Here is a 25,177-nt window from a genome sequence, read left to right on the forward strand (position 1 = left end):
TTTTAATATGTTTGTCGTAGCTATGCGTGTTCACGCAGTTCAATGTTTTACAGTCTGCGGTTCCATATCTTTTGTCAAATGACCACAAAATATTATTTTCTACTCCGTATTTTAGAATGTACTACTACAATGAAAATATTTCTATTTTTTTTTGGGTATTATTCTTATTAACAATACTACTCACTCCCTCCGTCCCTAAAGAATATAAACTTTGAGCTCGACACGAATTTTAATGCATTAGTAGTAAAGTAAGAGAGATAGATAGATAGATAGAGAAAAATAATTTTAAGTATTGTTAGTGGTGAATGAGTCACATCTCTCTAATGAGATTAGAGAGTTGAGTTTCCAAAATTGAAAATTTCATACTGGGGACGAGCGAAAAATGAAATAGCACATAATCTTCAGGGACAGACGAATTTTTTTTTTCTTTTTATCGCATTTACTTTATCGATTATGCATTAATTCTTGTGTTGTTCCAAATCTCCATACTACTTTTTTTGGGAATGAAGGAGTAACTCATGCTAAAGAATAGTGTGATTCAGTTTATTAGGAGTTATATAAATATAGTAAAAAAATTAGAAAGTGGACTTTATTTTGTGAGTTAGACATATAATAAAATGCAATTATTTTTAAAAAAAGGAGGAAATATTAAAGTATTCACAACCACGTTACGCTGCAACTCCATGCAATGACATTATTCTCCTCATTTTTTGCGTCATGCCATAACTTTCACAATTCTACGACTCTATCCACGTCCTTCCCCACACCACAACATTAATTTACACTATTGATAATTTCAATAACTTTATTTGTCAATCTCTAATTATGGAAAAAAAGTTAAATTTTTTGAATTCTATTACTTTTAATTACTAATTATTGAAAAGAATTCATTATTACAAATTTACAATTACTAATTATGGAATTTTATTAATTAATTCTTGAACTAATTATTGAATCACTAAAATTGAAAAGAATTCATTATTACAATTACTAATTATGGAAAATATTTACTTACGGAATTCTATTAATTAATTATAGAATTAATTCTTTTGAATCACTAATTATTGAAAAGAATAAATTACAATTACTAATTATGGGAAAAAAATTAATTATGGAATTCTATTAATTAATTATAGAGTTAATTATTTTTGAATCACTATAATAGAAAAGAATTAATTATTACAATTACTAATTATGGAAAAGATTTAATTATGAAATTCTATTAATTAAATGGAATTAATTATTTTTAAATCACAAAATTAGGCTTCTCAATTTCTTTCTTCTCTCATTCTTCCTTTTCGACATTAAAAAAAACAGACATTGAGGCGGGTCGCGCGAGTCACGCCGCAACGACGACCATCGCACCTCCCAACCCAGGGCGTCTCGTCCGACACCCACCCGGCCCTGACCACCCACAACCCTCCGTTCCCCATGGCCCACCACAACTCCGCAGCTCGACAACCCAGTGTCCGGTTGTGGCCCATTGAAGAGGTTAGGTTGTAGGCCTAACTAACTAATACTATGAAAGCTTAAACGAGAAATGACTCGAGCCAAATTGAACTTCTAAAATTGGATTGATTTACTTTGACACGAACCCCTCCCTGCTTTATGTTTTGTCGTTATAACCAATTAATTAATTACCCTTATTTGAAATAAATAGCACATCAAATTCAAAGCTACAAATCTGGTAGACCGCTTAAATTTCAAAATTTATACTCCCTCCGTCCCGGACTACTTGCACTTATTTTCTTTTTGGGCGTTTCAAGTTATTTGCATTTTTTTCATTTTTAGTAAAAATTATCACCTACAGCCACAATTGTTGAGTTTGCTATACACTCATTCCTTAATCTCCGTGCCGAAAAGGAAATGTGCGAGTATTCCGGGACGGAGGGAGTAGTATAGAAATATGATGGGGTGGAAGAAACGACAAAATGGAAGGTATGTCATTAGATGCGATGCATGGGTTGACAATGATAAAAAGGGATGCGATGCGGCCACCGTCGCACTTTCTACATTTTGGTGTTTATCATCTTCTTCTTTCTCTCACTTCTATATTTCATGAGAAATTATGAATATGCACACACCAAAAATAGTACTACTACTAACCAATTAGCATACTTACATAGTAATAATCCTCAACACTGGTCATAACCAAAATTAATTTTAAAAGAAAACATCACGAGCAGAATCGCATGAATTTCCTAGAGGTACGCACTCAGAAATGCAAATTTGGCATTTATCTAACTATAAAGGTGTCCACTATGGGACGCCCGCGGCTATAGCCGCGGGTTGGGGCGGTAGGCGGGCGCATTATAGTGGCAGAGTTGTCCGCCCCGCGGGCGGACACCATTTCGGGGGCGGTATGCGGCGGACGCGCGTTCGCCAACTCCGGGGCGAGGACGCGGCTATGGGGGGGGTGGACGCGGCTATAGGTGAGCCGCCAATAGTGGCGGCGCCAACCGCCGCGACTATGCCGATTTTCATTTTTTTTTTTTACATTTCAATTCCCCTATAAATACACCCCACTCCATTCATTATTTTCACACCATTCCAACACAACATCTATACAAATTTCTCTCACTATAATTTGGGGTCGGAAATGAACAATTTGTGGAGAGACAGCTGGAATGCTCTGATTCAACAGGTGCAACATCAGGCCGCCCAGGAGGTAGCGGCCCGTTTGGTGGAGGAGGCGGAGGATCCGATCCCTCGCACCATTACTCATCGGCGGACAATCCCACGAGACCACGTCGGTGCTCACCAACGTCTAATGGATGATTACTTCGTGGATAACCCCCGTTATCCACCCGAGATATTCCGCCGGAGATTCAGGATGTCGCAGCGGCTGTTCAACTATATAGCGGCGAATTTGGCGGAGCGTTACCGGTGCTTCACCCTCCGGCGTGATGCGGCTGGCCGGATCGGGCTGTCCACACAACAGAAGTGCACCGCTGCAATCCGACAGCTTGCCTACGCCGGACCAGCGGACATGTTCGATGAATACCTACAGATGGGTGAGACGACTGGCCTCACGGTGCTTAGGCAGTTCTGTAAGGGGATCCGGGAAATTTTCAATGTAGTGTGTGATTTTAATTTTAATTTTGTGTGTAATTCTAATTTTAATTTTAATTTGTATTTTTATTTTTATTTTTATTTTAAATTCGTATAGTCGGCTTCTTCTAATTACGTATAGCCCGATAAATTTATTCATAATTACTTGAAACATAAAATGAAAGTTGATTATAAAATTTGAGGGCTATTGGAGGTGTCCACTATAGTGGCTGACACAAAATTTTGGGGCTATGGACAACAAAATTGGGGCTATAAACAAAAACTGGGGCGGGGCTATTGGGCGTGTCCGGCTTATAGTGGACACCCTAACAATTTTAAAACAAATTATTCTATCATCTTCTCCTTTTCTTTGCTGGTTTTCCTTTATTACCTCGTGATTTTCCTTTATTTTGATTCAAGTATTTGCTCATGTCTTCTTCGCCCTCATCACCTCCTCTTCTCCGCTTATTGCCCCCAGCTTCCTTCATTTTCTGCGCAATCACCGGATACCAAATCACGAACATCAAACAACGAAATACGACGTTCACAAGGCCAAAACTCACAATGACATACAAGGCCTAATCAATCACCTCATGTTTAAATATGGAATATGAATAGCTGATGACGAATAACATATGCTATGGTTTTCGACGAATTACGACACAAAAAGCAATTCTTATGGAGCATTTGAGAATTTCTACTTTGATATGATATAAATGCTATGATAGATAATACTGGCTTGTCCCCTATAATGGTGAGGTGCAATGTAGCATCATATCAAGAAAACAACATGCAGACAAGCAGAAACTCTGTATCTATATACTGGATTTGACAAGAAACCTAGGACTAAAAAGTGACATGTTTCAGGAAAGCATATAGTACCATCTGAGATATTCTTTTCGCCTCTGCAACACGCTCCAATAGTAACAAAACCTCTTCCCGCACGGAAGGGTACTCTGGCAGTTTTTTACCTGATGCAGCAGACATGTTATAGCAAGGTATTATTGGTCCACACTTGTACCACAGATATGGAAATTGATCCTTACCTATAAGCTTCTCTATTTGAAAGTACCATTCCACCTCATATTGACTCACAATTGATACCGCAACCCCTGACCGTCCAGCACGAGCAGTTCTTCCTACCCGATGTATGTAATCCTGCAGCCATCATACAGCAAGCAAACAGTATCTATTATTATTATTATTATTTATTATTAAAATAAATGCATCAGCCAAAGTTGACCTTATCATCAACAAAAATTCTACATATTTTCACCACCAAGGTTTTACTCAAAATCAAAGTCAAGGGATGGAAAATGAGGAAAAGAAAGATATGTACATTAGAATATGGTAGAAAAGTAGTAGCAGCCTAACTACTAATTGGAAAGCAAAAGTTAACCTTTGAGTTTGTGGGGATATCATAGTTGATAACCACATCCACTGATGGAATATCCAGTCCTCTGCTAGCAACATCAGTGCAGATAAGAATGTTGCATTCTCCAGCCTTGAACTTATTTAAGGCTCCAAGCCTTTTTGACTACATAAAAGTAACATCAGGGAAAAATGGATGATTAGATATGATTGGATGAGTAAAAGTATCATAACTGGTTCTGAACTATCTATAATATTACCTGTGTCATGTGGCCATTAATTGGAATAGCCTTGAAGCCAAGATTACGAAGAATATATGCCAAGAGTGTAGTTGCATCACATGTTCGAGTAAAAACCATGGATGTGCTTCCCGTCAACTCAGTCAAGATATATACAAGATAGCATTCCTAAAAGAAGAGAAGGGAAAATCAGAATTAAAGAACAGGTAACATAGAGCAAGAACATATTTACAGAATTGAACGCAAAACCCCCCAATTTAAACGGCATTTAGGTAGAACCTTTCATTTTGAGGTGCAACCAGACCCTTCCCCATTTAGCTAACATATTAAACCAGTCAAACTCATCATTCCCCAGACATTAAGAACATGACAAGAGATACTGGAGGAACCTGCATCTTTTCAACTATTTTTCATCTCATGCGCCTGAAACATTATTTGTTTCAGCAATTGAATTAACATAACTATAAAACTACATGTGACTGAACTAATATCATATGGATCATGGATGAGGTACTAGCAAAACCTATTGCTACTTAATTGACAACCACTACGACTCAGCCATACTCGCAGAGGAGCCAAAAGCACATGATACAACTCGATGGCATGTTGTGCATCATTAGATATTAGAGCATGGTCCACTGCATCACAAACCTTGTACTTTGCAGGAACAAAGCAATACTGTTGCTTTAATGTATCAACAGTTGAATATTTTGATGCAGCTTCAATCTGCAATCAAACAGAAAATGATTAGATGAAAAAAAATTATGTTACAAAATTATGTTAGAAAGAACGGCAAAGCAATACCTTCACAGGATTTTTCAGACAAGCTCTTTGTAGTTTTTTCACCTGAAAAATTGAGGGAACAGTCCATCATGCAACTTTCACTTACTTCCGGAACAACTCTTGTATAACAATTCATTGATAGTGTAATGAATTACTAACAAACTACATTCATAGTGAATAAGAGCCCCATTCAAGTACCTTATTGGTCATTGTAGCCGAAAACAAAAACGTCCTCCTTTCGCGAGGAATCTCACACAATATTTGATCGAGCGATTTCTCAAAATCTTCATTGAGCAATCTATCTGCTTCATCAAGTACCTGAGATATTTTTAAGAGTATAAACTCTTTGCATTATGTATAGTTAATAATAATCTAAAACTTCAGCTTTAATGCCTTATTAACAGCATACTACAAACATCTTAGCAGGTTAAAATACAGAAACAGCAGAAAAGTCAGGGTTTCTTCAAAGCATATAGTTTATCTGTTCAAGTATTTAAATGGTTTTTTAGATGTTCAAATTCCATCTATATACCGCGTAACATAGTAAAGCTGACAGACACGCAAGCCCAAAGAAAACACAACCATTTTCAAGGTCAAACCAACATGAAAGAAATTCTTACCAAGTACTTAAGTGTACGTAGAGAGAACCCTTTGGTGTTAGAAAGATGATCGATTAGACGTCCAGGCGTAGCCGCCTAGAAGATATAAGACGAAAACACAACTTTAGAAGTGTTATAACGAACAAATCATACATATTTACAATTTTAAATCATCATTGCAGCTTCCTAGATTTTCCATACTTCATGCCTTGAGAAAGTGAAACCATTGGCTTTAGAGATAACAGATGATAACAGGAGGCTCTACCAGACCAGTATACCGTATAACACAATCTACTAATTTAGAACTAGCAATCATAATGTGATCAAGTTCAATAATAAATGCATAACAAAATTCAACTCACAACAATGTGCGGCCGCTTTCCAAGGGCAATACTCTGCCGTGCTTGGTCCACACCTCCCACAAGCTGCAACGGAACATCCCAATTCAACTCAATCGTGATAAATAAACACCGAAAAAAAAATACTAGTATTTCTCACCACAGCACATTTGAGGCCAATTCCGGCACCCAGGGCTTCGAACTGCTCGGCTATCTGAATGGCGAGTTCACGCGTCGGTGACAGCACGCAGGCAAAAAACGCCTGCGGAGCTTCGAGAAGCGATTGGATGATCGGAATCGCGAAGGCGCCGGTTTTGCCCGAGCCGGTTTGGGCGAGCCCGATCACATCTCTTCCTTGTAAAGCAAGGGGTATGGCCTCGCACTGTATTTTAGTAGGGCTTTTCCAACCGAGAATTTCACATGCTTCTATTAATTGATCGTTTACCCCCAAATCTTTGAATGTTTTCTCGCCTATTTCCTCCTCCCCCGTGAATGTTTTCGCTTCCTCCGTCACACGGATTTTAGCAGCATCTGTATATGTATTTTCCTTGGAAATTTTCTCACTTGATTCTGTTTCCTCCTCCTCCTCCGTAGATATTTTCACTTGCGCTGTCATACGAATTTCAGCAGCATCTGTATACGTATTTTCGTTGGAAATTTTCTCACCTGATTCTATTTCCTCCTCCTCCGTAGATATTTTCTCTTCCTCCGTCACACGGGTTTTAGCAGCATCTGTATATGTATTTTCCTTGGATATTTTCTCAGCTGATTCTATTTCCTCCTTCTCCTTAGATATTTTCACTTGCGCTATCATACGAATTTTAGCAGCATCTGTATACGTATTTTCGTTGGATATTTTCTCACCTATTTCCGTAAATGTTTTGACTTGCTCTGTCATAGGAATTTGAGCAGCATATGTATATGTTTCTGCCTTGGATATTTTCTGAGCTATTTCAATTTCTTCCTCCTCCGTAAATATTTTCTCTTCCTCCATAATAGGACGTTCAGCAGCTTCCATATATGCTTCCTCCCATATTTCTTCGTCCGAATGATCTAGTTCCTCCTCCGAATGATCTAGTTCTTCGTCCATTAGTAGAGCAGTATGGAACTCCAGACACGATTGGAGGCAGCAGCGGCAGCGGCGGCGGCGAATTTTGTGTGTGAATTGTGATAATAAAAGATAAAAGAAAATGCGGGAAGGGTTTTATACGGATTTTTCCCCTAAACCGGACCGGACTGGACTGGACTCGACTGGGCCACTGGTGAGAATGACTTTTGTCTTGTTAATATCTGAAGCTAAATTTAATTCCAAATTAAAAACTTACTCCACTTGTTAACTTTTAAAAATTATACTACTGTATATGGTAAATTTTGACAGACGTAAATATACTTTTAATGATATTCTGCCTACTCATATTTTCGTTTCTATTTTAAAAATTAAGAGTGAAACAAAACTATATACTAATATTTTATTGCTGTTTTATAGTATGTTCGTTCATGAATTAATACTCCTATTTTTGAATGACTTTTGTACTATATCTTAGGATTTTATGTCGTTTCTTCATTTTTTTTTTTGTCCATTAGCTGTATCTACTAATTCAACTATACGGAATATATGAATCCATATTAAATCATTCACTACCTTCCTTTTTCCTTTTTATTTTCTTCTTCCATAATCAATAATGTAGTTATAAATAACTGTTATTTCACGTAAAAGAAAATAGATATCTTAGGAAAGCCTAGTTATGTTGACCGGTATTCATTCAAGTCTCACTAAAAATTAAGCTTGACGTTGGCTTTTATGCTATTCAGTTTATGGCATTCACAGCGGGACGGATGTCCCGGCGGATATCCTAACGGACTTCCCAAAAACACCTCCTGCCACGTCATAAGGACATCCCATTGCACTGCCACGTCATAAGGACATCCCACTGCACAATGGCGGACATCCCCAAGGACATCCCGACGGACATCCCACAACAATAAAAATTCATAAATTCACCAAATTAAACAATTTATGGAATTAAATAAAAAAAGTACATTTCAACAAAAAAAAGTCTAAACAAATTACATTCTAAATATCAACGACTACCCATCCGCGCCCATATCTCTTCAATAATATCGTTCTGGAGTCGAATATGAGCTTGTCGTTGGCGCATGTCGGCAAATGCACGGACTCGATCGGCCTCTTCATGGGGTATCCCCATACGTACATTAGCGGTGGTCACGCTGTGGCTTGGACCGGCAGCATCAACATCATCATTGGCCCAATCAGTCAGTGCTGGACCTAGGGCTGGTAATTTTCGACACGACACGATAATCTGACACGAATCCGCACGAAATTATTGGGTTGGGTCAAGTCTTATTGGATCCGTGTCCTTATCGGGTTGACCCATTAAGAACCTGATAATTTCGGGTTGGGTTCGGGTCGGATGCGAGTCGGATACGGGTAACTCATTAAGAAATAATATTATTATTTTGATTATTATTTAAAAAAATACATATGACTTTATTTTTTTAATTTCTTATAAATTAGGTTTAAATAGTATAAAACGAATTTTAATTGTGTAAATTAGGTTAAAAATTAAGGTTTAATCGTGTAATATTAGGTTTTAATCGTGTAATATCAGGTTCGGGTTGTTATCGTGTCGTGTCAACCCATATTATATCGTGTCGATAACGGGTTCGTGTCGGGTGCGGGTCGTGTTCGGATTTGAAGGTAGCAGGTCGGGTTCGTGTTCGGATTTACAGTTTCCTTAACAGGTCGGGTTCAGGTTAGGCCTTATTGGGTTGGGTCATTATCAGGTTGACCCGATAACGACCCAATCCGCACGATTTGCCAGCCCTAGCTGGACCTTCATCTTCGACAATCATGTTGTGCATGATAATACATGCATACATGATATCAGCGATGCTGTCAATATACCACAACCGTGACGGACCCTTCATTGCCGCCCATCGAGCCTGGAGCATACCAAATGCCCCCTCCACATCCTTGCGCGCTGCCTCCTGACGACCCGCAAAATAGACCTTCTTTTCTTCTATGGGCATCTGATCGTCTTCACAACGACGGGTCACATAGGGTATATCCCATCCGCCAAATAATAGCCTATGTTGTGCTGGTTGCCGTTGGCGACGAAACTGACGGCCGGACCAACACCCATAAACTGGTCGTTGAAAAGGGGCGATGACTGGAGGACATTGATGTCATTGTTTGACCCGGCTACTCCAAAATACGCATGCTAAATCCACAGTCGGTAGTCAGCTACCGTTTCAAGGATCATCGTGGGATTCTTGCCCTTGAAACCGGTAGTGTACACCCCTTTTCAGGCGGCGGGGCAGTTCTTCCACTACCAATGCATACAATCTATGCTGCCCAACATTCCCGGAAACCCGTGCTGACTCCTGTGCATATCCATCAAAGCCCGGCAATCTTCCGGGGTAGGCTTCCGAAGATACCTATCCTCGAATATCTCCCTAACGCCCTCACAAAAATACTTCAGACAATCGCGGGCAGTCGTTTCGCCGATGTGGAGATACTCATCGAACATGTCGGCCGCACCTCTGTATACCAGCTGCCTGATTGCGGTAGTGCACTTCTGTATGGGCGTGTGGCCGGTTTACCAACCGTATCCTCCCTCATCCTGAAATACTCGTATCGACGCTCTAAAAAGCCCACGATACGCAGAAATAGCGGACGATGCATCCTAAAACGTCGCCGGAACATGTTCTCCCCAAACCGTGGCTTCGGAGCGAAGTAGCCCTCATACAAACGCCGACTGCTGTTGCTGCAAGGACGCTTGTATCGCGCGATTTATCTCCCTGGACGTAACGACCCGCAACTGTTCTCTAATTCGCCGACGTACGTCATCAGAAATTCCACGACTACCACCCGCACCACTACCACTACCCATTCTGGATATATAAAAGAAACGTAGAGAGAGAGAGGAACTCGTTAAAACAAGTGGTGCGACTGAAATGAAGTTCAACGAGTCGTATATATAGAGTTTTTTTAAAAAAAAAAATCGGGACGTCCGTCAGGAACCCGCAATGGTGGACGTCCCGACGGACGTCGTCGGAATGCCGCGGAACTCCGGTATCCGCAACGGACGTCCGTATTTGTCCCTCTCGCGCCTAATGGCGGACGTCCGCCACGCCGGTCGCCGTTGTGAATGCTCTAAAGATGCATGGACAAACTTGTAAATATCGGTTTAGGAAACCCTAACACTAACGCCTACCTACTGGCTAACTCAATATACTAAGAAGTGCGCAAAAATAAGCACTCCTACCGAATGGTTTGGAGAGATACCACAACATATGCAACCGAAACATCATCTCTGGGTCTATCAATTCAGACCATATCTTCCCCCTCCTAGCAAACCACCCAAAGTATATTACTAGCTACCTTTAATTTAGTTTTAGTTTTGATTTTTTTCCCAATAAAAAAGGATGAACTACATTGCATCATTAGTCAGCCCTGAGCTATGCCGCAAAACTTTTATATAGGTAAACCTAGGAGCATCCACATCTGTGCTCTTGTCAACGAGCACAAATATGGGCCCGAACTCACTTTTACTCTCTGCTCTTAGGCAAGAGTACAACATCCACATATGTGCTCTTCCGCAATGACATGCTCAAGGGTCTCACCATTCTATTATTCAATTTAAATAAAAATATTTCCACAATATTAAAATGCATTAAAAATACCCAAAATACTATTACTAATTACTAAAAAAATAAAAATTACATAATTAAAATCCTAAAAATTAAAATTTTCATAATTAAAGTCTTAAAAATTAAAAATTACATAATTTAAATTCTAAAAATTAAAAATTACATAATTAAATTCACAAAATTAAAAAACCCACTACTCGTGGCCGAATTTCGCCCAAATGGATAATGAATGTGTGTATTTATAGATGATTTTGGGATTAAATGTTTTTTAAAAATTTTCAAAAAAAATGGTAATACAATATGTATATTTTTGGGAATCCGAAAATATTTTTTTAAAATTTTTGGTATTATTTTTGATTTGAAAAAAAATGCTAACGGACAGAAATGTGCCACGTCACCCTGCTCGCTGGCACGGACGTGCTCTTAGCTAAGAACACGTCCGTGCCAGCGGCGGACATGGGTGTCCTTGCCAGCGGCACGGACGGACGGACCCTGCTCACCGATGTGGATGCTCTAAGTATCATATAGTTGCAGCCGAAATAATTTGGACTAAATACCATTAGTCAGCCCTGAGCTATGCCACAATTGTTAGTTTGAAATTTATTAATTTGCGATGATCACCATTTGAACGTGCACGCGGCTTTGACTAAATACTTTTACAATTACAGTGTTCGTTTTTCATAGGTTTTTAACTTTCAATCGGATACTTATTCTAAATGAATAATCACCGAGTAGTTCTTATTAGACAGATTCCAATCAAGGCCGATTTTATTGTATATTTCCATGCATGGTGCACGTCTCTTCAATTCCTTCCGATATCATTATCGTAGTTTGTAACAAGTAAAAATAAAATAAATATACAAAAATCTATCTAAATTAGGCTTCGCGATTCCCTGATAATGACATCTCTAAAAGTTGAATTCAACAGAGCACCCGAATCTTGGCCTGTGACATTATCCTATTCCTATACAACCAACGTCCAATAATTGAAATATTCAACCCTCCAACTTGCCTTGAATAATATTCAACTCTCCAACTTCAAAATTTAATATATTCAACTGCATCTAAGCCCCCACTTTCTAACAGTCCACGAAACCTCCATCTCCACCACCTACAATAAGACCAAACATCTTCACAATTCTCATTCATCTCTCCGATAGAGAGAGAAAGAAAGAAAGAAAGAAAATGAATTGGCCTCAATTCCTCCTCTTCCTAATCCTAATATCATGCCTACCTCTGGCTATGGGGCAGCAGCCATACATCCGCGACCTCATAGAAGACTGCGATGTCAGAGACAACAACAACTCCGCCCTCGGTTACACCTGCAACGGCCTCCTCCCTTCCTGCCAATCCTACCTCACCTTCCGCGCCCGCCCCCCCTACAACACCCTCGCCTCCATCTCCACCCTTTTATCCGCTAACGCATCCCACCTCGCTCAACTCAACTCCATCTCCCAAAACGCCATCCTCCAAGCCGAGCGCACGGTGCTGGTGCCTGTGACATGCTCCTGCTCCGCCCAGACCTACCAAGCCAACGCCTCCTACACCGTCCAGTCCAACGACGTCTACTTCACCATCGCCAACAACACGTTCCAGAGCCTGTCAACATGCCAAGCCCTCCAAGTCCAGAACAGCATTGGAGCAAGAGATTTGTCAGTTGGTGCAAGACTAAGTGTTCCGTTGAGATGTGCGTGTCCGACTCAAACTCAAGTCGACGATGGTGTCAACTACTTGCTCAGCTATGTGTTGCAGTTCGGCCAGTTTGTTGAGGTCATAAGTGAGATGTTTGGGGTTGATAATACCAGAACTTTGGCAGCCAATAACTTGACGGAAACTGACACCGTTTATCCGTTCACCACTCTTCTGCTTCCTCTTCAGAACCCTCCCAATAGTACTCAGGTGACAGCGCCTCCTCCGCCCCCTCCACCCTCCCCCACACCTCCCCCGGATACAGGTGGTGGCTCGTCGAGCAAGACATGGATATACGTAGTGGTTGGCGTTGTTGGAGGGCTTCTTGCTTTGTTTGCTATGGGGATGGTTTTCTTCCTCCGGAGGAGGAGGCAGAGGAGGGCAGCGGAGGCTGTTGCGTCGCCACAGAGGTTTCAATCTGTTGAAAAACCGTTGAAGAAAGAGGCTGATGATGAGTCTGAGGACTTTCTTGAGAGCATTTCTAGCATAGCACAGTCTCTTAAGGTCTACCCTTTCCAGCAGCTGAGAGAGGCAACTGACGATCTCAGCCCGGCTTGTTTAATCAAAGGCTCTGTTTATCAAGGCACCATCAATGGAGATCTTGCTGCCATCAAGAAAATGAGTGGTGGAGATGTCTCCAAAGAAATCACTCTGCTGAACAAGATAAATCACTCCAATCTCATCCGTCTCTCCGGTGTATCCTTCAACGAGGGCAACTGGTACCTTGTCTACGAGTACGCCTCAAATGGAGCGCTCGTGGATTGGCTTCACAGCAGGGGCCAGCAAGGCGTTCTCAGCTGGGATAGGAGACTGCAGATTGCTCTTGATGTGGCTGCTGGTCTGAACTACCTCCATCTCTACACTACACCTCCGCACATTCACAAGGATCTCAACAGCAGCAACGTCCTCCTTGATGATGATTTCAGAGCCAAGATCGCGAATTTTGGGCTGGCAAGAGCTGCAGAAGGCCAGGAGGGCCAGTTTGCATTGACAAGGCACATAGTTGGGACGAAAGGCTACATGGCACCCGAGTATTTGGAGAATGGAGTAGTCTCTCCTAAGCTTGATGTGTACTCGTTTGGTGTTATGTTGCTGGAGATTCTCACAGGTAAACAAATCTCCGAGTTGTATGAAGAGGTGGACATGAGGTTACCAGAGGTCTTGGCTCCGGTGCTGTCGGAAGGCGGACATGAGAAGATAAGCAGCTTGATGGATCCTTTGCTGCTCGGGAACTATCCTTCAAACCTCGCCCTCGTGCTGTTCAGAATGATTGACGGGTGCCTCAAGAAAGATCCGTCTGCTCGCCCAAGCATGGAGGACGTTTTCCAGTCCCTCTCGAGAGTTTCTGGTGAATGGGCAGTCAGCATATCAGAGTCTGGTGCTTCTACTAGATAAGACAATGATTTACCTTCTATTTTTGTTTTCTGCTTGAATTGAACTACATTTATATGCACCAAATTTCATTTACATGAAGAGATATAAAATTTGTTGATTCATTGCTCTGTGAATCAACTGCTCCATATAAACATTTGTACACCATTTATACATTCACTCAACTCTCAAATCTCAATGGTAATGAAAAAATATTACAATCAGGAAAATATGGATCACTTCTTAGAAACATATGCATAGTATTGGGCCATAGGAACAACAAAAGCAATTACTAGTAAACCTCCAACTACAAGGGTGAATTGGCCGCGTTTCTCATCCGTTTCCTCCCTTGTTTTGAAGTTAGATTCTCTTTTATAGTCTTTAGTTGCTGGACCACCGGGATCAGGAAGGCCGTCAATAGCAGCCACTAAACGTGAGGCAGAACTATAAACTGCCTCATTATATTTCTCATCTGTAGCTAGGACTGCGAAAACATAAACCAGTATACACTGGTCAGATAATGTAGCATCACCAAACACAATTAAAAAGTTGTAGCAATATACATCAGAATTGCCTGATACCCATCGGATAATTTATATAACGACATCCTTAAGAATGGAAAATAAGGGTATTACCTGGAAGATTATCCGATACAATGCTATCAAGAATAGAATCACCAACGGCTTTGATGAATTCTGGGCCGCCTGTAACTGCACCTTCCTTTTGACTGGTGATGAGCACTACTATGCCTTTGTTGTTTCCCTCCTCGATCGTTGGATACCATTTTTCCAATACTTGATCAGCATACTCAAACGCGTCAGCTTTGCTCTACGGGCGAGAAACACAAAATGATCAGAAAATTAATTGCTTATGGGACACTCATTTCCACTTTCCAGCATTCAGAAATCAGAACCAATTTTCCAACATCCAACAGCAGAAAAGCAGTTGGAAAATAATGAATTCTCTCTCCAATTTCATCATCCTATCAACTAACAGGGTTGCATCGTTTTACATGATTTGAGAGTAAGGGGTGAACATTTAGTCAGTTCAGTTTTCAAATCCAGAAGCTTTGTCAACCTATCCAACCAAACCAAATTGTAGCTCAAACTTCGGTCTTTTGGTTATCTGAACTTTGGCGGTGTAGTCCTAATTTTTAATATCAACATCAAATCTATTGCCAAATCAGCCAAAAGACATTATTTTTCTTGAATCGGTATCCACCAACCCCACAAACCAAGTCAAATACAACCTAATCATAAATTCCTTAGCATTCATTATACTTGTACTACTACTTATTAAGTTTGTTAGGTTGAGCCGAAGTTTTGGAAGGCCAAATCAAACTGAAGCAACCAAAGAAACTTAGGTCTTTAAAACTTAGATCCAAAACAACCAGAATGCGGCAACTGGATTCAGTTCAGCTATAGCTTATTCACTAATTGCTTCTATAACAATTCTGATGAAGCACTCAACTCTAATGCATTCTTAATATCTATGATGTCATCGAATACAAGGGCTATACATTAGCATAGGGAGATGGAAGGCAGCAAAAACATACTCACATCAAATCTCCATTCAATCAACACACAGAATCACACTTGAACTTACAGTTAGCTTGCGCACAGTGACGATATTAATGTGGAAGCCTTTTCTGGACTCCAAATCCGTCAACAGCCTCTTCAAATCCGACTTCGTAACGCGGCTGAGCACGCCGGCATCGTCCACGACGTACGATTCCTTCGGAGGGCCATCGTTGAGGACATCGAATTCAGACGCGAGTGCGGCGTCGGTTAGAGCCGGTAGGGAAAAATTGAGGGCCAAAGAAATGGCGAGCGCTGCTAAACCCTGTTGCACATTGGAAATCCAAGCCGCGGGCTTGTCCGAAGACGAGGCTTCGATCGATTGAGAAGGCTGTTTTCCGAGATTGCAGCAAATGGGTTTGAGGGAGCAGCTGGATTTGGGATGGAAACGGGGAAAAGGACGAGTCTTTAGAAGAGAGCACGAGTGTGGAGAGAGTATGGTTTCCATGGGAGTTTGAGAAATTTGGGTTGATGCGAGAGGACGAAGATTTGGAACATTCCGTGGTTATGGGAGTTCAAGATTTTTGATTGGTTCATGTTTTCTTGGATATTTATTTTTGAATGGCTGTCTGAATTTGGGGGAGGATAATGTTTTACTTATTTTTTAATTTTTTATAGAAGATGCTTCTCTATCGATTTTATTAGTACAACTAATAATTTTTATACTCCACTTTTCTCAATATATTGCTAAGTTTCCTGAGCAAAAGATATGGCTGGACATGATTTATAAGGCAAAGCAATAGCACCAAACACCATAATCACTAGTTAGATTAGAGAAAAATACACTAGCATCATAACAATTAACAACAACGTAATTGTACAACAAGATTCGGGTTTTAAGCCAAACCAATTTAACTTCTTTCATCATCATGGGGAAACATCAGCGGATTCGCAGTTGAAAGTGCAGAAACCGGTGAATCTAACTCTGTTTCAGCTTAGTTTCGAAAGAAGAGATATTCCTTTGGAAGTCCAAGATTGCTCGGACCAAATGGTAAAACCCAATCTCTGGCCAGAGCGCCCTTGGGGAGTAAAGAAGGGAAGATGCACTCTGCCACAGGAGGAAATTGCTTAGTCGAGTCTCACCGGACGAGCGGATTATAATGTCGGGATCAGGTGCAACTGCCATATACATATGTTTCTCGACATCTGCCACATCAATACGAGGCTCCTTGCTGTCAGTTTCATTCCCCCCTAGTTCATCCATTTTTACTTTACATGCTTCTTCGACAGAATTTGTTATTTCATCTGTTGATGTGTAGGCAATATTGCAAGCGTGGTCGTCGAATTATGTGCAGTGGCATTCATAGCTCTTTCAGCAGCGAGCCTGACGGGTTTGCTCAAAAGTTTAAGGTTTCCAATGAAATGCACTCTCACTCCATACTGGTTGACAATACTCTCTTTCTCAAGCAATGATTCGATCTTTTCCTATATCAACTGCATAGTGGATTGGACTTCTTCTGGATGTCGTTTGAAGTTTTCAATGCTGAAAGCATAAACTGTAACATACTTGACAATCATCTCATAGCAATACTTCAACATATTCATAAGAGCTGTGAATCCAACCCTATGCCCATCTCCTTCAAGTAAAACTTGCTTCTTGGCGTATCTTCGATTTCCATCCATGATAAATGCCACATGCCTTGGAAGAGAACCAGCAGAAAGAATTGCACAAATACATCTGAGCAGAAAACTACACAAACCTTCAATCAATTGAGTTGCAAGGTTACTACTCTGTTTCTCCATAAATAATTCAAACAGTAGTGGTAGAAGTTGAAGCTAGATTAACCTGAAAACAACAGTAGAAAGATTCATTTTCATCTTTGTTATTGGGTAAACCAAGACTACCATAACTATATTGTGAAGAGAAATAGCTGTAGGTAACAAGAGTAAAAGAATAACTTATTGGTAAGAAAACCAAGAAGACTTATAAGCTAGAAAAAAAAAGCAGATTAACATTTTTATGCTTTATGATATTGGAGATTGTGGCAGCGATCCCGAAGTTTCCATCAAAGGGTGCACAAAGTGGGATGAATATGGTAAACGATGGTATCTAATTCTAATTTTATTGAAACTCTTCAAGGCGTCACAATCATTACTCTGAAAACAGGAACAGCACAATCAATCTTAACTTCTTAATGAAGCATTTCTAACATAAGTACAGGCTGTAAGCAGTAAAAGAACCATTAATACAATGGATCTCTAACTAACTACAGATGGTAAAATTTTCCACCAGTAGCTTACCTAATAGAAATTGACACGAAAAACTCCATCTTAGCAACGAGAAACACACTTAAGAATCAAAGATTGCCTACTGTCATGAAGTCTTATCATTATCACTATCAACACCGTCAACGTCAACATCAACATCAACATCAATTTATTGAGAATCAAGCCATCAAAATCAGACCTTCTTTGCATATTTAAGAGCTTCATAATTCATCGGATTCAACCAACTGTCAAGTATGGAAAATGTAAAAGATAAACAAAGAAGAAGAAAATCTTTACATCGTGGTCCTTATTTGTTTGATTTGTCCCCACAAATAGAGAATATACCCTTTACCAATTGAGATTTATTAAAACAACAATAAATTCGTGATAACTTGAAACAAATCTGAAGTCAAGCACACAAATATTGGCTCACTCCACATCAGACAAACTAATCTGCCAACGTGCCAGGATTAAAGGACTTAACAGACTGCAATTTCACAACTAAAACAATGTACTTCACTCAGTAATAAGAAAGCATCTTAATTTATAACACATGCGATGATTAAACTAAGCAGCAACTATAAAATGGAGCAAGGGATTACCGTATGGTTTTGAATTTGGGGGAAAATGCTTGGCCAGTGGCGGTTTGAGGAAGATGAATCTGCAACTGCGGCCAAAGCGACGATCACTCTCTTCAATTTATTTGAGCCAAATAATTTATAGAGAGATCATGAGCAAACGAATTGTACTAGGGTTATAATCATAGAGGGAAGGGGGAATAGTGCAGTCCAGTGAGAGAGAGGGACGATAAAGGCACTGCAGCATAAGTTTGATCTAAAATATGTTTATTTTTAATCTATTTTTGAAAATTATAAATTTTTAAAATTGAATTTTAATGTATAATTGATAAAAAAAAAGAATTTGAAATATGAGAGGGGCGGAAAAAAAATGAGTAAAGTAAGAATGAAAAAGAAAAAGTAAAAATTTTCTTTTTCAAGAGACGGTCAAAATAAAATAGTTTTTAATAAATTTAATTTAATCATAAACATATTTTGAAATTTTATAGTAACATATTTTAATGCGATTATTGTATTAGTTAACTTGGTTTAAGCAACTTTATTTTCGACAATTCTTGGACTGATTGCTCCAGAAAATATTGTCACAATAGTCAACTTTTTATGTTAGCAGTATTATAAAATTAGGCATATCTACTATTACCGCAATAATTTAATGACAAGTACTGGTAGATCATTTTCAATGAGTTTAAATTTATTTTTGAGTATGTCATCCTAAAAAGTAAATTTATTTCAATATTTATACCAAGTTCAAGTTTTACACCATTTTAGTATTATTAGTATTATGTCTCACAAAATTTTTGAAATAGTTATAATACGCACCCATATTTAATGTTGTTCCAAAAAAATGAAAAAAATGAATTTGGATTTCCAGTAAAATTCGAGAAGTTTATAATCCTAAAATTGTGATTTTAATGTAGAGTTGGAGTATATACTTTGTGAAATTTGAACTAAATGCTTTGTGTGACTCATTGCCTCCTTTATAAATTGGAGAAACTTATTTATTTTATAGCTTAGACTTAAGTGACGCCAAAACATACTCTCTCCATTCCTACATAATACTAGTCTTTTTTTTTAGTCTGTTCCATTAAATTAGACCCATTTCATTTTTGACAAATTTTTCTCTTTTATAAGATGATCCATTAAATTAGACCCATTTCATTTTTGACAAATTTTCTCTTTTATAAGATGATCTCATGAAGAATTTTCTCTTTTATAAGATGATCTCATGCTTCATGAACAATATGTTTTCTCTTTATCTTTCTAACTTTATCAATTTTACATTAAAATCAAAGTACATATTTTTATGGGAGAGGAGTATAAAAATAGTACTGCTAGTATATGCTTAAAAACGACATGCTCCTTTCTTGAGACCGAAAACCCGGTCTCATAGACGAAGCATGGCGGCTCGAATCATAGTGGCTCAATTGCTGGCCATCGGATCGTTCGGTTTGGTTTGTCGTCAAGCACCTTTCTGGCAAAAAAAATCTAGTGGTGTCTGCCTTATGAAAAGTAGGAATATATAATAGCTTTGAGATAAGACATAATATACCCTTTTACGCCTTCCACCAAGGCATTAGGGAACCATCAAAACAAATCTAAACCCTAAAAAATACTAACTTCCAATAGATTCTCATAACAATTATTTGATGATACATGAACAAATAATTATTTCGGCACAATTACATTTGGTGGCTTATTTTTCCTTTCCTTTGTATTCTATAGCGCTTGTAAGTAAAATAAAAGTTAAAAAAGTCATTTGATTTTTTGGCATCCATTATGCAAGACATATGCATATACAGGCAGATATAGAGCAAGAATTCCATACCAAATGGAGCTCAGCTATCCAGTTAACAAGGAAAACTCTCGGTGAGCCGAATGTGATCGAGAGTGCTCCTCAGCCCGTATTTGAGCACCGCCTTGTTGCCTTCCCTGAAACCGTCTCCGTATGCTGCTGAACTGTCTGATTCTATCTGGTGTTTGAAGAACTCACCGAGTTTTTTCTCGAAGTCAGACCTCTTACCCTTCTTCGAAGAGCCGGACGAGGATGCTGATGTTGAGGGAGCAGATGATGACGAAGCGGCATTGCTACCAGAGCCAGCAATGATCTCTGAATCCAACCACATGTGAGCTAGCACTTGGCAGATACCTTCTTCGACTTCTGGACTTATATTCGGGTAACCTGAAACGGGACTTGGTTAAAACGTTGTACACATGTACAGCAGCAAGAGAAATCTTTAGTTCAAAATGGTGAAATTAGTGAAAATTTACCTCTAAGACGGAGCCATGCATGCATCATTTCATGAGCCAGGATCGACCCGGTCAGTAACCTACATTGGCACAGGTTAGTTATGGCGAGGATCCAAAGGCGGAAGATGAGGTATAATACATATAGCATGTAGGTGACTCTACCTTGGCAAACCATACAAAATGAGAATTGCTGTTACTTCACATTTTCGAACGAGCTTGTAAGGCTCAGGGAACATGCCTGTTATCCGATGTCCTCCTATTTTGGGTCGCCTCAGTATCTGCAAATTAAAGTGTGAAAGTTAAGAAAGGGAATATCCTCCCTATGTTTTTTAGTTCGCTTTGAAGATTTGCTCATATACCGTGTTAACAGTTTGTTCTTCTGACAGGCAAAGGCCTCTCGTCTCTGGCATGAAGTGATGACCCTGGCGACGGAATAAATATTACTAAATCAGCCACTTTGCAGAGGTAAAACTACGATGATTACACAGAGTAGAACGTACAGTTTTCTCTCCTTCCATGGCTTCATTCAGTGCTTGTCTCTCAACCAAGAGTAATGGCACTTGCTGCTCCACTTTCATCATTAAACCTTCGTAAAATTCTTGTATTTCAAGGTAAAGTGGTTGGCACTCATGTGTATCCATTATTGATGAGTCTAAACACTCGAGACAGAGCTTCCTTCCATCCTCAAGAACTAGATATCTGGCATCTACAGGCTGCATTACCACAAGCCCGTTAAATAGGTAAACGATAGTAAGACATATTTCGGGTTCTCGAAGAAAAAGATTATTCGTACTGCTCACCTCCATTCTTTCACAGCTACAGCAGCGGGGTGTTCCATCATGTTCATGTGAAGGGCAGTACTTCTGATGCCAGAAAGGATGAGCTCTGTACTCTATAAGCCCAGCAGCATTCGTGGGAATCTACATAGATGGAAAATGAGAATTAACCAAAGCTCTGAAGTAATAAGTAGTATCATTCTTGCGGCCAGTCAAGAAATACCATATAACGAATATAACTCAGGTCTAAACCATTCAAACAATAGGAAACTAGTGAGCTAATGTAATTGTTGAGACCTATGTTTCTTGTCCGATATCAACTTGGTAATGATCTTATCCCTTCTATATCAGCTTGGATAACTCTCTCCCTCGCCTTTCAAAGAGGCGACTGGTTCATTTTTACAGTAATAAAAAATGTATGTGCCAAACATAACATACCGTAATTGAATATGAACACTTACAAAATTCTTGCAAACATCACATTTGGGATGGTGCATGTCCTTGTAGCAAGATTTATGGAAAGGACGGTTATCAGACATGGAAAACTGAAACAGAACCCGAGAAGAAGTCAGTTCACAAGATTATTGGTCCTATCAAGTAATATCAAAGAGGCATCTACAAAGTCAGAAAGTGAAATCAGTATTTTTTGAACAGTTCAGCACCTCATAATCAGATATTGCTTGGTTGCAAGCATGACAACAGAAACATTCTGGATGCCAAACAGCTCCCATGCACCTCAAGTATCTTCCATGGCCAATTTCACTATTGCAACCAGCACATATTCTACTAAAAAAGAATAAGCCAGGTACATTAAAAGAATTAGTAGTCTTTATAGAAAGAATAGCCAACTCATACAATGCACATTGAATAACAAGTCCTAACAACACATTCATTTCAAATTTTTTAACATTTTATATGAAAGTGCTAACTTTTGTTGAGAAACTAGCATGAGAGACCCATAAAAGCGTCCAAGACACAATAGCTTGCCTGGTCGTACTTGAAATACGAATTCTGTCTTAAATCCATTAAAGGAGGTTGATATAATCCAAGAGACAGAGAAGGAGTACAACCTCAAAAAAGTATACATGAAGTTTCATTACTGAATATAGCACTTAGTAACTTCGATTTACTTGGAGTAACGATTAATGGCTTTGCTAAAAATGTACATGGAAACCTTCTTAAAATTTGCATAAAAATCGTAATAAAGGTATAAGAATGGGAATGTTGCCACTTTGCATAAATAACCTAGCCAGAACTTCGAAGAATATGTTTCATCAATCCATCTGATAGGCTGAAACAATTCTGGAAATTTTGACTGAAACATAAAGAGAGCTGAAAATGAAATATTAATGGGAAATGTAATACCTGTATCCTGAAGGATAGTAGAATGGAGAAGGCGGTACAAAACTTCCATAATCAAATTGAGGTGACCGAGTTGGAGGTGATTGAGGTGGAGGTGATTGATGTGGAGGTGATTGAGGTGAAGGTGATTGAGGAGAAGGTGGTTGAGGTGAAGGTGATCGAGGAGAAGGCGGTTGAGGTGAAGGTGATCGTGGGGGAGGCGATTGAGGTGAAGGTGATCGAGGGGGAGGTGATTGAGGAGGAGGTGATCGGGGTGGAGATGATTGAGGGGAGGATTCCACATTCCAACTTTCTTGCAGAGCCTTAGCAAGCTGCTCATCTTCGTCCAACTGAGAATCACTATCTGAATCATTCAGGAGTTTTGAGTAAGTTACCAAGGTTACTCTATAATCACAAAGATATCACAATCTTCACTTACAATTTTTTAATTTGTTCATAATTACATAAAGATATCAGAAGAGAAGCCCAAAAACAAGAAACAAGTTGCAGCCACTTGACTTACCTACAACTTTTTTTCCTTTCTCTTTGCCATCCACTTCAGCAATTGAAAGTGCAATTGCTCTATCAAGTTCTTCCTTATCGAAATCAGACAATTGATCCTACATTAAGAATCAACGCAGGAAATGTGAAAACATCAGCAATGCAGATGAAGATGAATCAAGAATGATATAGGACAAGTAAAGGAGAGATTACTGCTGAAATCGGAGGTCCTTCCCAGATTGTATCATCTTCATATTTCCCATGATATTTCCCTTTTGAGATTCTGTGGCTGGGGCCTTTAAGGATCTTGGTTAGCCAGCCCATCATGAATTCTGCTATCGGCTTTCGCCTCGACACTTATGTACTGCAGACTAGCAAGGGATTTCAAAGCTTATCAGGCAGCAAACTAGTTATCTTCAATCATTATACAATCCAAGAATCCAACCTCTATTCTCAGCTAAATTCATATATCAATCAAACAATCATCATTCAACTCAAGATTCACTGTGGCATTGATTAACAGTAGCACAAATTTAAAATTCCATAAATCAAGTTACAACTTTCTCAAAGCAAATACACCAATTTTATTCCTATACTCAGCAGAAGGCCTTCCCTCTCAATTGAACCCAACATAATCACAACACGGCCATCAACAGCCAAGCTTCTAAAATAATCCAGCAACTCCACTAACTTCAAAACCCATTTCCCAATTAATTCATCAAAATGGAAAATGTATAATCTTTCAAGGTGCCTCGTCTGTTCAAATCTATCAATGATAAAAACTTCCCCACAACGCACCAAGAACCACAGCAAGAAAGAGATGGATTTACCAGAAACAGATGAAGAATCTGCAGGATTTGGAAGAATCGGATGAGACCCAGATCATCAAATTTGGGGGACGAAAGCATAGTCACCAACAACAAGAAGAGTTACAAGGGCTGACAAAAAGGATTCTTCATTTCCACACATCACAATATGCGTGTGACAAAATCACCCAATCTAATGACTAAAAGGAGAAGCGAGCTGATTTTGTGATTGGCTATAAACCACAACAAAAGAAAGCACTCTACAACCAAGTGGATACCTAACAACTACTACTTGAATTCTAAGCAAACATATGCCAAAATTTTGGCTTTCTTTCAGCCACCGTAGTTTTGGAGCTTTCTAATTGGTTGAAGCGAACGTTTAAATCTGGGCTACTCACTTTCCACTACTACTGTACTATATTTTTAAATCCAATAGTATCTAGCTTTGGACTAGGGATGTCCAATAAGACATCGGGGGCATCGCGTATTACCCGATCTAATCTGAAAATTCGGGTATCAAATTCGAGATCGAGTATTCACTTTTTTAAAACTATCGAGTATCGAGTTACCCGAACCGGTATCGGGTATACATACCCGATTAAAATTAACATACCTAAAATTTTAGTATTACTACTATTTAATTAGATTTTCATTCCATTTTCCATCTTTCACTCCATGAATCAACCATGTACACTCTTCCTTATTCACGGCCTCACTCTCACGATGAAGCTTCCCTCTGCCGCCTGCACCGACGAGACTGTGTTTCTCTCTTCGTGCCTTCCTTTCATCGCCGCACCAACTTCCCTCTAACGACGTCTCCAACTTCTACTTATTATGAATTTATGTTTAGAGATGATGCATTATGTGAATATATAGGAATCACTTACAAATTACACATTATAAATTTATAACTAAATCATAATTAAAGCTATGCATGAGAGACGCAAACTATAGAGTTAGTGCAAACAAGCTAAGGGAATTGCTGCTGAAGACGATTATTTCTTAGTAGGCCTTGTTGTTTACATTTA

General features: G+C 39.3%; 4 protein-coding genes, 1 long non-coding RNA gene and 1 pseudogene across 7 annotated transcripts; 2 read left to right on the top strand and 4 right to left on the bottom strand.

Annotated features, from left to right (window-relative positions):
• Positions 1 to 3,273: 3,273 nt before the first annotated feature.
• LOC121772141 (DEAD-box ATP-dependent RNA helicase 10-like) lies at positions 3,274 to 7,555 on the bottom strand. Its single transcript, XM_042169132.1, has 11 exons — positions 6,542 to 7,555; positions 6,406 to 6,468; positions 6,065 to 6,139; positions 5,643 to 5,762; positions 5,466 to 5,507; positions 5,313 to 5,387; positions 4,683 to 4,829; positions 4,451 to 4,588; positions 4,098 to 4,209; positions 3,934 to 4,022; positions 3,274 to 3,542 (listed from the first exon to the last, which is right to left on the bottom strand). Exons 1-11 carry the CDS (start codon positions 7,469 to 7,471, stop codon positions 3,405 to 3,407), a joined length of 1,929 nt encoding a protein of 642 aa, XP_042025066.1. The 5' UTR covers positions 7,472 to 7,555; the 3' UTR covers positions 3,274 to 3,404.
• A 4,360-nt stretch (positions 7,556 to 11,915) lies between these two features.
• Positions 11,916 to 14,270, top strand: LOC121771827 (lysM domain receptor-like kinase 4). Its single transcript, XM_042168719.1, has one exon. The coding sequence runs from the start codon at positions 12,241 to 12,243 to the stop codon at positions 14,137 to 14,139; it is 1,899 nt and encodes a 632-aa protein (XP_042024653.1). The 5' UTR covers positions 11,916 to 12,240; the 3' UTR covers positions 14,140 to 14,270.
• On the bottom strand, positions 14,222 to 16,217 carry LOC121771828 (UPF0603 protein At1g54780, chloroplastic-like). Its single transcript, XM_042168720.1, has 3 exons — positions 15,721 to 16,217; positions 14,751 to 14,943; positions 14,222 to 14,599 (listed from the first exon to the last, which is right to left on the bottom strand). The coding sequence occupies exons 1-3, from the start codon at positions 16,138 to 16,140 to the stop codon at positions 14,352 to 14,354; spliced, it is 861 nt and encodes a 286-aa protein (XP_042024654.1). The 5' UTR covers positions 16,141 to 16,217; the 3' UTR covers positions 14,222 to 14,351.
• Positions 16,218 to 16,432: 215 nt separating this feature from the next.
• On the bottom strand, positions 16,433 to 18,707 carry LOC121771829 (annotated as a pseudogene).
• Positions 18,708 to 20,074: 1,367 nt separating this feature from the next.
• LOC121769991 (protein DA1-related 1-like) lies at positions 20,075 to 24,566 on the bottom strand. 3 transcript variants are annotated; one of them, XM_042166779.1, is made up of 12 exons: positions 24,174 to 24,566; positions 23,557 to 23,707; positions 23,366 to 23,462; positions 22,867 to 23,206; positions 22,164 to 22,287; positions 21,963 to 22,046; positions 21,526 to 21,645; positions 21,226 to 21,438; positions 21,085 to 21,147; positions 20,888 to 21,003; positions 20,747 to 20,805; positions 20,075 to 20,657 (listed from the first exon to the last, which is right to left on the bottom strand). In XM_042166779.1, exons 2-12 carry the CDS (start codon positions 23,668 to 23,670, stop codon positions 20,326 to 20,328), a joined length of 1,662 nt encoding a protein of 553 aa, XP_042022713.1. In that variant the 5' UTR covers positions 23,671 to 23,707; positions 24,174 to 24,566; the 3' UTR covers positions 20,075 to 20,325. The 3 variants fall into 3 exon arrangements, with proteins under 3 accessions (XP_042022713.1, XP_042022712.1, XP_042022714.1); XM_042166778.1 differs by having other exon boundaries at positions 23,557 to 23,714; positions 24,174 to 24,563; XM_042166780.1 differs by having other exon boundaries at positions 22,164 to 22,284; positions 23,557 to 23,714; positions 24,174 to 24,562.
• Positions 21,052 to 21,851, top strand: LOC121769992. The gene is made up of 3 exons (XR_006043731.1): positions 21,052 to 21,190; positions 21,337 to 21,465; positions 21,542 to 21,851. It is a non-coding gene; the product is annotated as an uncharacterized LOC121769992 (long non-coding RNA).
• Positions 24,567 to 25,177: the final 611 nt, after the last annotated feature.

Source organism: Salvia splendens, chromosome 16 (genome assembly GCF_004379255.2).
Source record: "Salvia splendens isolate huo1 chromosome 16, SspV2, whole genome shotgun sequence".
Lineage (NCBI taxonomy): Eukaryota > Viridiplantae > Streptophyta > Magnoliopsida > Lamiales > Lamiaceae > Salvia > Salvia splendens.